At 39.6% G+C, this 14829-nt stretch overlaps 1 protein-coding gene across 38 annotated transcripts in view; it reads left to right on the forward strand.

The window, feature by feature from the left end:
* Positions 1 to 14829, forward strand: part of Huwe1 (HECT, UBA and WWE domain containing 1) — a 134633-nt gene that overhangs the window by 95022 nt on the left and 24782 nt on the right. For 35 of the 38 annotated variants that reach the window (XM_030251448.1, XM_030251434.1, XM_030251447.1 and 32 more), the window contains 15 exons: positions 757 to 902; positions 1381 to 1447; positions 2638 to 2855; positions 5095 to 5306; positions 5693 to 5875; positions 8023 to 8195; positions 8548 to 8696; positions 9550 to 9625; positions 10459 to 10557; positions 11145 to 11278; positions 11470 to 11638; positions 12922 to 13150; positions 13603 to 13781; positions 14054 to 14143; positions 14295 to 14449. In XM_030251448.1, the coding sequence (XP_030107308.1) occupies positions 757 to 902; positions 1381 to 1447; positions 2638 to 2855; positions 5095 to 5306; positions 5693 to 5875; positions 8023 to 8195; positions 8548 to 8696; positions 9550 to 9625; positions 10459 to 10557; positions 11145 to 11278; positions 11470 to 11638; positions 12922 to 13150; positions 13603 to 13781; positions 14054 to 14143; positions 14295 to 14449 (2279 nt within the window). The remainder of the gene's footprint in view (positions 1 to 756; positions 903 to 1380; positions 1448 to 2637; positions 2856 to 5094; positions 5307 to 5692; positions 5876 to 8022; positions 8196 to 8547; positions 8697 to 9549; positions 9626 to 10458; positions 10558 to 11144; positions 11279 to 11469; positions 11639 to 12921; positions 13151 to 13602; positions 13782 to 14053; positions 14144 to 14294; positions 14450 to 14829) is intronic. The other 3 variants (XM_030251443.1, XM_030251445.1, XM_030251458.1) reach the window with 2 other exon arrangements.

The raw sequence follows: 14829 nt of genomic DNA on the forward strand, positions 1-14829 counted from the left end.
TGCTCTTAACCACTGAACCATCTCTCCGGCTTCCCAAATTTTTTTTTATTCTTTTATACCCAAAAGCAAAAAGTATATTATTAGTGTGACATGGCTTCCTTTTCAGACCTCCATCCTAATCCTCCTTTACATGTGAATGATTGGAAAATTATGTTTGATTTGCTTCAAACCCAAGGTTCTAATCCAGCCATGCTTTTAAGTTTTATTCAGGCTATAAATAGTGAAATGAGCAGTGATCATAATAACTGTAGAACAATGTGAGACTTTCATTTGGTTTTATTCATCTTTACAATATTCTGATCCTTTCCTCCTATCCCCATATCATTACTCCATCTACAATGATTTAGCTCTAATTGATGTACCTATTGACTGGCCTCATATTATACAAGCCTTTTGCACTAAATATGTTCGTTGGGGGCTTGATAGTGACAGTTTAAAAATGTAAGACTAATGAACTGCTTTGGTCATAAGACTAATTAATGTTGGAATAACAACCATGCTCTGTCAGTAATGATAGGCATACATTTTGAGAAATGCATTAACTGATGTGTAAACATAAAGGTCATTTGCTCAAAACTAACTTGGTGGTATACCGTGCTATAAACATAGGTTATATTGTATATACCAATAGTTTTGTTGGTTCTACAACATAATTATTGCACTAGTACTCTTAAATGCAGCCCTATGAACATTGTGCTAATATTGCACAATTAAAGGACCATATTTTAATTTAGATGTTTGTTTATATTTTTCTAGCAGACAAATCTGATCCTAAACCTGGGGGAACGACCCAAGAGGTTGGCCAGCTCCTGCAAGACATGGGTGACGATGTATACCAGCAGTACCGGTCACTTACTCGTCAGAGCAGTGACTTTGATACACAGTCAGGTTTTTCCTTAAATGTAAGTCAATTTCAGCTGTCCTATATTTTCCTTCTCTTTCCACTGCTCCTACTTTCTCAGTATCTTGGGTTATCCAAAGGAAGCTTTAAAAGTATAAGTTTTGTCAGTATGATGGTTCGCACCTTTAATTGATCCCAGCATTCAGGAGACAGACGTAAGCAGGTTTTTATGAATTCAAAACCACCTTGGATTACATACTGAGACCCTGTTTTTAGAAAAAGTATTAATTTTAATATATGTGTAAATTATTTATTGCAGAAAAGTAAGGTATATTAGGCATTTTTACTTTTGATTTTGTTTTTTGTTTTTGTTTTTTCTTTTGAACTTGACTAGTCTGAAAACTGTGATAGCTTCCTATAGATTATAGGGAGAATGTGGTTGAAAGATCAACTAAGAAGAATCTGTAGCATTCTCAGACATTACTTGTAAAAGGAGTCATAACACTTGTATTCATCACAGCTCACATGTATTCTTTCAGAGTCAGGTTTTTGCTGCAGATGGTGCCCCTGCTGAAACTTCCACAACTGGAACCTCCCAAGGAGAGGGTAATAATTTGCCTTTCTTTATTATTTGCTGCAAAGAACACTTAAAGAAACTGGTTGTCTCTGCACTAGAGTAGAATAATAGGTGTCAGTGTCATATTTACATTTGTTTACTCATCTAAGTGATTTCTAAGGGCTGTGTCTGATCTTCTGCAGGTATAGGCTGCTGAAGTTAATAGAACTGTAATTTGCATTAACTTGCTAATGTTGCTATAATGATGTCCTTTGGTTGTATTATTTGTACTAGTCCATATGTCCTTTTGTTCGATTCCCATGAGCTGGCTTGCATAGTGTTTGTGCCATTGACATGATTATAGCAATACACTTTTTGTAGTTGATTCCTTTAATAGAGCTTTAAAAATAAAATTTAGGAGACACTTCGGTTAATATACTAGTTCCAAGAGATTAAAAGGTGAGAAAGTAAGCTATCTTACCTTCCACAGGACCTGAGTTCAGTTCTTAAAAGCCACATGTCACTTACAATCAACCAGTCATTGAAATAATGGCTTCCTCAGAAGCTTGGATTGTAATGATTAAGAGCTCTAACCCATATTTGTTCTTGCAGAGTACCCGAATTCTTTTCCCAACACTATTTCTGGTGGCTCATAGCTTTTTGGGGCATCTTTGCTCATACACATATCCACATACAATTAAAAATAACATCAATAGGATAATTGCTAAGTTATTTTACTGGCCTTACTAACAGCATATTAGTCAAAGAAAACTGTCTTTGCCCTTAGTATGTGGCATGCTATATTGGATGCCTACCTACAGCTTAAGAATTTTGTCAAATGAGGGAGACGGCAACAATTGTAACTAATGGAATGAACACATACTTCCATGAGATATAGAGAGACCAATATTTCCATATGTATCTAGATGGCACTTGAGTTGAATTGCATAGTGTGTAGTAGGCAAAAGAAAGGAGATGGATATTTAAAGAATTACTACTAATTCATTATTTCTAGGACATGAAATTGCATAAACATCAGGAAATAGTGGGTGCCTGGATGTTTGGTCCAAGCCTTCCTACTATGTCTTATGCATATTCATCATCTTTGTCATTTAACTACAGTGGTAATTAGTGATTTGTACAAGTGGCCTAAAATGAAGAAATACTGTCTTCATTCTACCTGTGGCTTGGTTTTTAATGTTATTCCAGTGTAAAATTGAGTGTTTACCTGTTTTCTCAGGAGCTTCAACTCCAGAGGAGACTCGAGAAGGGAAGAAAGATAAAGAAGGGGACCGTACATCTGAGGAAGGCAAGCAGAAAAGCAAGGGCAGCAAACCTTTAATGCCTACCTCTACTATCCTTCGTCTTCTGGCAGAGTTGGTGAGGTCCTATGTTGGTATTGCTACCCTGATTGCAAACTACAGCTATACCGTGGGCCAGTCTGAGCTGATCAAAGAGGTAATATTTACAGTTTTTTCTTTCTTTGATATTTTGGTTATATCCTAGACTGTGTTGGAAACTATAATACTCATTGAAAGGAAAGCTAGTCTTTTCACCATGATGTGAAGCAATCAGAGTAACTGCAAGGAAACAGTTGATGAAATCTTTTGTATCTTGTTTGGCTTGACAAATTTTTAGATTCTTCTTTATTTGAGTCATTTTTCTGTTTGTCACTAACACTGTAGTATTGCTATGTAAATTATACAGATGCATATCTCTTTGGTGATGTAGGCTTAAGAATATTATTGCTGAGCTCTAGAACATGAATTTATATAGCTTTAACAGATGCTACCTGAAGTTTACCAGGGTGTATATTCTAGTAGTTTATGAGAGTTCTGATTGTCTCACCTTATGCCATCACATATTTCATTTTATTTGTTCCAGTTGGTTTGTTAGTAGTTTTGTGGTTAGGATTTGCATTTTCTTATTGGCCATATTTTAATGTTTTTTGGTTATTGAAAAAGGGTTGGTTGGTTAGTGGTGAGACTCTTTTGTTGGCCTTAAATTCCTGGGCCCAATCTTACCATCCTGAGCCACTCTCAAGAATAGCTGGAACTATGCTTGAATGCCAGTTAACACTTGGCTTCAAGTGTTTCATTAGATTCCTTATACATTGTATATGTGAGCCCTTTTTGTCATACATACATTCAACGTGTATATACTTGGTTTCATATCAAAGTTTATATTCATATGTTTTATTCCTAATTTATGGAACAAAACATTTAACTATAAATGTATTCGGTATCCTGCTTATAACTTACCCAAACATATTATAGGTGTGGCAAGGTGGTTTATAAATAACATTGATATGACAACTCCACTTTAGAGTTATTAGTAGAAGTATCTCCTTAGAGTTAAGAGATAAGATTCAGAGATACAAGTGAGGGCACACTGTATAGGGCCAGAATGAAAATTGAAACCCTTGTCTTTGATTCTAAGCTAAGTGCTTGTTGTGTGGTTACATTGAAATTCTTTTCATATTGTACTATATGACATTACTAAGATTCAAGAAGTTTTAGCTTTGTATTTCATTGAGGTTGAGTTTGTCCAGTTCTCCAATCTCTAGAGTCCTGAAGTATACCCTACTTATTGATATAAATTTGACATAAAATCATTATTAAAAAGTGTGAGTTGAGTGACATTTAAAGTGTTACACAGCTATTACTTCTTACTCCCAAAATCTACCTGAAAAATAGAACCTAATTCTTTTCCTAAAAATCAGAGCAGAAATTATAGAGTAAAAGAAGGGTCCGTCTTCCTTGTTAGACCCTTTTGCAATTTTTAGGTGATTCTATATTTCATTCCGCTCCCAGTTTTCAGTACAGGGTCTCAGGCACATTGCAAGTGTTAAAAGGAATTATAGAATACAAAAATGGATGTTTGAATCCTCTACCCTTGACTAAATTCTTAGTGCAAGCTACTTTTCTTTAGGTCTCAGATTATTCTCCTCTCAAATGGAGAAAATGCTTGATTTACTTCAGTCTATTTTATTGGCTTGTTATAATCAACTCCATTAAAGTCACTCAAATACATGGGCTGGAAAGATAGCTCAGTGGTTAAGAGCACTAGCTGCTCTTTTAGAGGTTCTGAGAGGTCAATTCTCAGCAACCACATGGTGGCTCACAACCATCTGTATTGAGATCCCAATGCCTCCTCTGGTGTGTCTGAAGACAGCAACAGTGCGCTCACATAAATAAAATAAATATTTTTTTGTTGTTGTTACGAATACAATGGTGTTAGCTGTCTCCCGGAATCCCAGTACTCTAGAAAGTCTACCAAGCTAGCCTAGGCTAGGCTATATGATTCCCAGCCTCAGATTTTTTATTATTAAGATATATCAAGTATTGTTACCTGTGGTGGTGTGGTGGCACATCTTTAATCCTAGCACTAGGGAGACTTAGTGGCCACAGTCGTCTATATAACAAGTTCCAAGACGAGCTAAACTGTGTGAGAGGCCACATCTCAAAGATAAAAAGTAGAAAGCAACATGATAATTCCATGACTGTCTGTGCCATGTGGTAAGAAATAGATGGAATCTGGAAGCTTTATACAGCCTCTTAAAGATTTCTAATTGGTTCACTACTTACCTAGCTTGTACCTTGGATGACTTGAAAGAAAAAGTTTCTACTTTGCTATTATAGGTATGGTGTGGATTAATTGCACTTTTGAGTAAATGTCATAATTAATGACTTTTCAGGACTGCAGTGTGCTAGCTTTTGTCCTGGACCACCTCCTCCCACACACCCAGAATGCAGAAGACAAGGATACACCTGCCCTGGCACGTCTATTCCTTGCAAGTCTGGCTGCTGCGGGGAGTGGCACAGATGCTCAAGTGGCCCTAGTGAATGAAGTGAAAGCAGCCCTGGGACGGGCGCTTGCTATGGCTGAGAGTACAGAGAAGCACGCCAGGTAAAAGCCCATGTCTGGCCTAGTACTGATAAACAAGAACATCTTTTACTCCATGGTCTAAGGAGTTCCTTGAACTTGAACAAGAGTTGTGTTCACACCAACAATGTACATAGAATGTCTGGTACCCATGGTCAATTGAAGTAGATATTGCAACTTAGAAAAATCGAAGGGATATTTTTCGCTATATTCAGACACAAAATTGAGATTTTAAATTTTCTGTAGTAAACAAAGTCTACTAACTAGAAAGGTAATTCTCTTTGTAGATATTATTTCCAGAAGAAAATGCAAAAGGCATAAGAGAATTATCTAAGGCATTATATATAGTAAAGACATCTTTTACAAATGGGCTGTATTCACTTGACAGAGGTATCAAACTTCTCTCCCAGACTTCAGGCAGTGATGTGTATCATCAGTACTATCATGGAATCCTGCCCCTCCACCTCCAGCTTCTACAGTAGTGCTACAGCCAAGACTCAGCATAATGGCATGAACAACATCATTCGACTGTTCCTAAAGAAGGGACTAGTCAATGACCTGGCCAGAGTTCCTCACAGCCTAGACCTGTCCAGGTAAAGTAATATCCTGTGGTTGGTAAGGAATCAGCTGCTCTCGTAAGAAAGCATCAGATGTAGGTGAAAATTATGATGTCTGTACTAAAAGTGGATAGATTTTAGTTGGTTTTAATGTTATTCTTGATACTTTCTGAAATGATGACTGCTTTTCTACAAAAGTCTTGCCTTCTAGATTTGGTGGAGTTGCTGCCTTGCAGTGTAATTTAGCCAAACTACTGCAACAACTTATACCTGTCTTAAACCCAGACTATATCATGTGGAAACACAGGGTTGGTTTTTTGTTTTTTGGAGACAGGGTTTCTCTGTATAGCCCAGGCTGGCCTCAAACTCAGAAATCTGCCTGCCTCTGCCTCCTGAGTGCTTGGATTAAAGGCATGTGCCACCACACCCGGCCACGGGGCTTGTTTGTTTTTTTTTTTTTTTCCACCTACCATTAGTAATCCTTGTTAAGACTGACTACTAAGCTGGAACCTACAATCTCAGCAGTTGTTTTGTCTCAGCCTTCCCACCAAGTACTAAAATTTCATGTATACACATATCATGCACAGCTAACATTAAATTTTTTTAATTGTCTAAATTCTTCAAACTCAGGTTAAGCTCAATAATAACACTTATTAACAGCACTCCCTAACACTACCATTTTTTTAAGCTTCCAAACTCAAGTCATTTAATGGTATAAGTCTATAGTTACATCTTGGTAACACTTTTGTTCCATATGTGTTTTGATTTTCTGGAGCTCAGTTCTTAGAAATTAATTTTTTAAAACATACTATTTAACTCCAAATACTAAGCAATTATTCCTAAAGATGAAACATTTATATCCTAAAAGCTTGCTATATGATGCTTAATAATCATATTCTCTCTGATCTATATTCATATGTTCCCAGTTATTTTAATTGTCCCTTCAACAGCCTTGGGAGTGTGTTTTGATCCAGGATCCAAATGAAGATCATGTATGACATTTTGTTGTCAAAAAGCCTAGGCAGCACTATATCTTCATTTGTAGATTTGATCCCCAATGTTGCATAAATCAAGGTTGGTGGCAAATAGCTATAACTCTAGCACACAGAAGGCAGAAGAAAAGGGACCAAGAATTCAAGGCCCACCTGGAGCTGCATAAAACAGTCTCAAACAAAAAAAACTATTGCTTTTCTTTGCACTTTTGACAATGCTGAAGAATTCAGGGTAAATGTGTTACAGATGATTGCCTGAGTCTATATGTGATTTCCCCATTATGTAAATAATACAAGTTAAACATTTTAAGAAAAAAAAAACAATAATAATATGATATGTGGGTCAACTAGCCTTCAATGATTAAACAATCCTTTTATATCCTTATCACCATAAGTTCATTCATCACTCTCTCATCAGTATTCTTGTTACTTAAACAGTTCATATTCCTTTTATTTTTTTGAAAACTTTCTGATATAATGATATCCCAACCTCATTTGTGATGTCCATGAGCTTTGGTTCACTTTAGTGTTAGTTGGTATCAGAGATTGTGGCCAGATCTACAGGATCCACATGACCTCTCTAGTTTCAGTGGTGCCCAACTTAGCCTCATGTTACATCTCTACCTGCAAATACTATGATATTTTCACTGAACTCTATAAATCCTACATTTTGTAGACTTAAAAGTGGTCATTGTGTTTTTAAAGACTAAAATAGGTGTGTGGTAGCATATATCTATAATCCCAGTACTTGGAATTTGTAAGGAGAATCAGAAGTTCACTGTCTTCATAGAGACTTTGACTAGCCTGAGCTGTAACTACATGAGGCTGTCCCAAAAAAAACGATTAAAGACAAAATAAAGGAGTTTGGAGATGTTTTTGTTTGGTTAATTAGTTGGAATGGGTCTGGGTTTTTTTTTCCTTGATAATCTAAGAAGTATTGATATTTGTAGTCATCCAGAATTTATTCTGGCTTCTACTCAAGGATTTCTCATGTGCTTGTCATAGCTTCATGAAATATGACATCGACTTAACTTTTGCTTTACTGGGTTTTATTCTTAAACTTAATGGAAAGTTGAAAATTCTAGACTTTGCGCCCTTTTCTCTCTTAGCTTCCATTATAAGAACCTGTATGCTTATGAGATTGGCACCTATTATTTCTATCCTTAGTTCTTGTATCTTTCTTTATCTCAGTCCCAATATGGCCAACACAGTCAATGCTGCTCTAAAACCCTTGGAAACACTTTCCCGGATTGTAAATCAACCCAGTAGCCTTTTTGGCAGCAAGAGTGCTTCTAGCAAGAACAAGTCTGAGCAGGATGCTCAAGGAGCTTCTCAGGACTCCAGCAGCCATCAGCAAGATCCAGGTAGGGAATCAGAATGAATGGACTGCAAAAACTGGATGGGTGGGAGTTGTTGCTTGTGGAATTAAACTGTTCTAGCTTATTGTTGTTTACCCGGGAACTTGCTGGTCTTGCAGATATCTGTCATAATGGTGTGGAAATCTGTCCCACAAGGAATTTCTTCACATTACAGCTTTGTTTGGCTATCCTCACATGAAGCCAAGTCTTTTTCTTCATCACACATTCATTTATATTTATACTCTGAGAATTTGTAAATTTGCCTAAAGACAAATCACTGTGTTCATGCTTGCCTCATGATGCCCAGCATATAAACACCTTTTGATTATTTATTGTGCTGGTTGGTTGATTGTTTCAGGCGAGCCTGGGGAGGCAGAAGTGCAGGAGGAGGATCATGATGTCACTCAGACAGAGGTGGCAGATGGGGATATCATGGATGGGGAGGCTGAAACCGACTCAGTGGTGATTGCCGGGCAGCCTGAGGTGCTCAGTTCACAAGAGATGCAGGTAGGGAGGCAGATCATTCCAACATTCTTCTGTTGCGGTGCTGAACCAAACTCCCAAGTGTTGTGGGTGGGTGAGTACTTTAGATCTTGCCTCAATGTGGTCTTCAGAGGAGCACAGAATGCTTAACATGTGTTTAAATTGTTTTAGTTAAAATGGGGCTGGGGACAGAGCCCTTTGGGTATGGTTTCTTTGATTTACTTGGCTCTGATCATTATTGAAAGTTACTTAGCGCTATCTTATGCCATGCCACCAGATCTCACTGGAGTATTTAAATACCAGTCTTCTAAGGATTTTAAAGAAAGCATGGTAATTTGGTAGCAGTGGGTAAGAAATTGTTCCTGTATATAGCAGAGGATGGCCAAGTAGGCCATTTATGGGAGGAGAGGCCCTTGGTCTCGCAAAGATTATATGCCCCAATACAGGGGAATGCCAGGGCCAGGAAGTGGGAGTAGGTGGGTTGGGGAGCAGGGCGGGGGGAGGGTGGGTATAGGGGACTTTCAGAGAGGAAACTAGGAAAGGGGATAGCATTTGAAATGTAAATGGAAAAAAATCTAATAAATTGTGCCTGTGAACCTTAGCTGCTGGCTCTAATGTGATCTGCATGTATTCCTAGACAGTGTTAAAACACTAACCTGGTATTTGTTGACCAGGATACAGACAGTGTGAGTGTGGATTTATTGGAAGCATGTGGTAGGCTCTGTGTTAATAGCACCAATTATGTGGTTTCTGTGTAACATCCTATCACATATTATAGAAACATATGCTCCCTTGCTGGCTTTATAAAAGGGTTTCCGTGCTAGCACAATGATAGACTTGTTGTGTGCATCCATATGTATGTTCTCTTTCTCTCCAGGTTGAAAATGAACTGGAGGACCTGATAGATGAGTTGCTTGAGAGGGATGGCGGATCTGGGAACAGTACAATTATAGGTGAGAGCCCCAGAACTGAGTAAAGCCTCTTCCTTTGTCTCAGTCTCTCTTGGGAGGACCATTTTTCTCATCATCTGCTTGCTCAGCTCTGCCTAAGGGCTCATAGCCAGCCTAGATTGCTGCTTGTCTTGATGTTGATGATCTTAACAGAAAAGAAATTAACAAGTTGTTTATAGGCCTGTAACAGGTCTGAAGTGTTGTGTATGTCGGGTGGCGGTGAGGGTAACAATCAGTATAGATGATAACATCAGGCACACCAAAAGTGTTTATTCATGGAGGCCTAGAAGAGGCTGTAGGATGAGAAAATGCTTTTCTTTCAGTTCTTCAATGAAATCCAGGGGCTTTTTGCCTTTGTGTCTTAAAATGTAAAAAAGAGTGGTCATTCCTTAAGGATGGCCCCTTTTAAGTCTCAAATGGAAAATGACAAAGGTAAACAAACCAGCTGCCACCTCACTGTGAAGGTGTTTATATTTTTATTTTACTGGTCAAGAAAACCAAAGGATTAATGGAACTAGGCATGTATTCTTAAAAGATACAAAGCTTTTTCACATCCATCGTACTCTGTGATTGCACAATTAGTGGGATTGGCAAGACAGATGTGATCGTTCCATTTTACAGATGAGGAAACTGAGACTCAGACAGGTAAAGTGACTGGCCAAGCTCATCTAGATAGTTGACAGCAGAGAATCGAGGTATTCTCCCTCATCGGAAAAAGAAAAAGGAGAAAAATCAAACGTGGATATCTATTAGGTGTACATAGCTACTTAGACGCACCCAGTCTGGAAAGGGAAGTCCTCTGTTGTTCAGTGAAGGCTCTGCTCTGTAACCTTCAGTGAGCAGAAGTGGAGAGGATGAATCACAAGAGGACGTGCTGATGGATGAAGCTCCTTCCAACCTCAGCCAAGCTTCCACCTTGCAGGCCAACCGAGAAGGTGAGAGTGCCGAGGCCAAAAAGGCCTCCCTTCTTGCCCTGCACGTCTGACAGACACTACACTAGGGTTTTCCTGGAGGCAGCTGCCCACATGTGCAGAATAAGGAAGCATCTGTCTGCATGCGCTGACATACACCATCCACTTTATCCTCAGCCAGTTTTTCAAATAACGTTTTACTACTGCTTGCCCAAAGTTTGTCACTTCTTACTTGGTTCGCTTTCTTCTCACCCACCTGCTGTCATCGCTCCAGATTCCCTCTTATCAACAGGATGCAGTCACTAGCAAAATAGGACTGGAAAGGCAAGGGGACACCAACAGACTTGGTCAAGCCCTACATCGTGGCTCCTCAAGCACCTCCCTGGAGCCAGCTTCCACATTTCAGCAACCCTGCTCAGCGTGTCGATGCATTAATTGGCACTCTCAGGAAATTTGGGCTGGCTCACTAAGTCTGTACACCACCCTAGATCTGATTCTTCCTCTCTTAGAGTCAGATACCCCATCGCCTTCCCACTCAGTCTGCCGGCCTGCACAGTGGCCTGTTTTCTAGCTACTCAGTATAGTCCTCCAATGTGCTCCCTTTGTTTTAGATTCCATGAATATCCTGGACCCTGAGGATGAGGAGGAACATACTCAGGAAGAGGACAGCAGTGGCAGTAACGAGGATGAGGATGATAGTCAGGATGAAGAGGAGGAGGAGGAGGAAGATGAGGAAGATGATCAGGTGAGGGGGGACTGTGTTTGGGTTGGTTCAGATGACCTCTTCCATGGGAGCACAGAACTACAGAAAAACGGACAATCTGGGTTACTAGCTAGCCTCGTCGCCTCCCTCCCTCATGTGCTCATGTGGCCATGACACCAAGCTTCAGAAAACACTTACCTCCAGCAATTCTCCATCTCGTATTTTCCCTTAAGGAGGATGATGAAGGTGAAGAAGGAGATGAAGATGATGACGACGATGGTTCTGAGATGGAATTGGATGAGGATTACCCTGATATGAACGCTTCTCCCTTGGTCCGATTTGAGCGCTTTGACCGGGAGGATGATCTCATCATTGAGTTTGACAACATGTTCTCCAGTGCTAGTAAGATACAGGGGCTCAGCTGGGTTTTTACCTATTGATTCTTATACCCTTCTCTAGGGTAAACCAAGCAGAACTAAAGCAGCCATCAATCTGATAGAGGACACCACTTCTTTTACTGTCTTGACATCCCAGGTCAAGGGATGTCTGAATCCATCTCTCTGGATAGCATACATATCCTTGCAAGAAGGAATCGGAGGAGGCTGCTCTTACTATCTCCACCTCAGTAAACAGGGAGCTCTTAGAGCCTGGACAACTTGATGTTTTGCTTGATTGAGAAAATGAGACCAAGTCTGACTACATGAGGCACCTGAATCACACTGCAGTGACAGGGCAATCAATAATCTTTTATTTGTAACGCTGGATCTCAAAGGTTTGGATGGACATCGCTGAGCCTGGCATTAGGGAGTGGATTTTATATATTCACTGTTCATCATGGATGGAACTGATCCGGAGAGAAAATGAATCTCTCCACTCCTTTTCTATCAACATCAACGTTCCTTTGTAGCGACGAGTTCTTAGCCTCAAGCTGTCTTCATGGGACAGGTCTTACCTCAAATCACAAGCATAATATAGCTGAAAACACTTTTAACAGTTTTGGTCTGTTGTCTTGGCCATAATCTTTTACCTCTGAGCCTCAGTTTGTCACCTGTAAATGAAAAGCATGAAGAGAAAAACAAAATGAGCAGTAGATAATTTTCAAGATATCTTCTATGATACTCTTAGAATTTTTGCGGTTTTCGTCAACCTTCCTTTTATTTGAGCCTTTGTCCATTCAACAAAATGAATGAATATCTGAGATGTGCCTACCAGTCCTTGGTACTGGGGATAAGGTGGTAAAGAAAAACAGGAGTTTTTACCCTCTATAGGAACTTATGGTCTGTAAGGAATTATAAGTAAGAAGACACCACATTTAGTATGCTAATGCACAGAGTAAAGGTATATCTAACCTGACCTGTTAGACTTTAGAAGTAACATCTTGGACTGAGAACAAAAGAACAGGTGAGGAAGGGAAGCAGAGTCTTCTAGGCCAAGGGGCCAGCATCTGAAGTGCCTAGAGACATCACTGTTGTCTTGAAAGTGGGCTGGGAAAAGGTAGGATTACATTGAGGTGGTGGCATAACCTATGGTTGTATCAGATCCTGAATTAGGTGTGAGAATGAGGGAGAAAGGAAAAAGATCACATTTCCATGTGAGCAAAGCCCAGGAGACATGGTTCTACACATGAACAGCCATGGAAGAAATTTATTTTTGGCACTGACCCCTTTTGCATATTTTCCTTGCAGCAGACATTCCCCCATCCCCAGGAAATATCCCTACCACCCACCCATTGATGGTACGTCATGCAGATCACAGTTCCCTGACACTGGGCAGTGGTTCTTCCACAACTCGTCTTACCCAGGGCATCGGTCGCAGTCAAAGGACCCTCAGACAGCTCACTGCCAATACAGGCCATACCATTCATGTTCACTACCCTGGGAATCGCCAGCCTAACCCTCCTCTTATACTCCAGAGGTGAGTTTGTGTTGAAGCAGAATCAATGAGAAGTTGGATTCAATGAAGCTCTTAAGAATTATAACTGAACTTCAACATTGTCTTGACCATAAGGATAAACAGTCCCTCATAAATAAGGTTGTGTGACCCATAGTAAGTGAAACAATTTTAAAATGAAAGAGTGAATATAAGTGCCTTATAAAGGTGTACAACAAAGGCATTAATACCTAACATGGTACCTAGCATATCAAAGCTTCCTAGTGTTCAAGGAACTAACTAAAGAATAATATGCAGTTCAATCTCGAAGTTATCAAACTGACATGCTAATAAGAATGGTAGTAAAGGTTTAGGTTCAGTATGATTAAAATCTACCCATAATCCTATAAGTTTACTAGATGTACATGCTCGATCTCATGGTTAACAGACTTCTGTGGACTTGAAAGTGAAAGTGGTACCTTACCATTACCCTACAGGTTGCTTGGTCCCTCTGCAGCTGCTGACATTCTTCAGCTGAGCAGCAGCCTTCCATTACAAAGCCGAGGCCGGGCCCGCCTCCTAGTGGGCAATGATGACGTCCATATCATCGCCAGGTCTGATGACGAGCTGCTGGATGACTTTTTTCATGACCAGAGTACAGCCACTAGCCAAGCAGGCAAGTTTATTCAGTAAGAGGGAGGATAGAGTTCTTTGATTCTTCTTCAGTCCTAAGAAGAAGAGTAGTCTCTTTCTTGGAGAAACTACATTTTATAGGAGCCAAAACCACTTGGTGACTTAGCCAAGGACAACAACTCTGTTGCCTCTGGGTACCTGTTATGTAGCAAAACTTGTGGCAGACCATGGGTTCTTTTAGGAAAATAATGCAGTTTTTAGGTCAATCAACACTTCATAAAGCCAAGAATTTCACTTTATTTTGTTCTCTTATAGGAACCCTGTCCAGCATCCCAACAGCTCTAACCCGATGGACAGAGGAATGCAAAGTTCTTGATGCTGAGAGTATGCATGACTGTGTTTCAGGTCTGTGACAACTTGAATATCAGGGTAGTAATGAGCCTTCCGGCTAGAATGAGTATGCAGAGAGTTGTTTTTGATTCTCTGGCTATTAACTCTGCCTCTCTACTTCTCAACCTTTCCAAAGTAGCCTCTGATTTTTACCTTTTTCTTGTAGTGGTTAAAGTGCCCATTGTCAATCACCTGGAATTCTTGAGAGATGAGGAGCTAGAAGAGAGAAGGGAGAAACGCAGGAAACAATTGGCTGAGGAAGAAACAAAAATAATAGACAAAGGCAAAGAAGACAAGGAGAACAGAGATCAGAGTGCACAGGTGAGGTGACTCCAAAAGACTTAAGAGATGCAGCATTTTGTATTTATTATGATTTTGCCCTGCTCATAGTACTAAACTACTAGAAAATTCTAGAACATTACGTTGAACATGAAAGATTGTTCATTTCCAGATTGACTATTTACTCATCTGGTTTTTAGGCAAAAAGAAAAAAAAGTCAAACCCAGAGGTAAATTATTTCTCCACTACCTTACTGGGGAAATGTGAACCTTATACAATAGTCCTACTTTGTAAACTCTTTCTGAGGCCTAAAGGTAGACTCTCACTCAGCTCACATTCTTGGTTCTCACTTCCATTTCACAGTGGACTTCCAGAAAATTTTCCCACCTGAACTCTATTACCAAACAACTAATGTATATACA

The sequence above is a fragment of the Mus musculus genome, chromosome X, assembly GCF_000001635.26.
Source record: "Mus musculus strain C57BL/6J chromosome X, GRCm38.p6 C57BL/6J".
Lineage (NCBI taxonomy): Eukaryota > Metazoa > Chordata > Mammalia > Rodentia > Muridae > Mus > Mus musculus.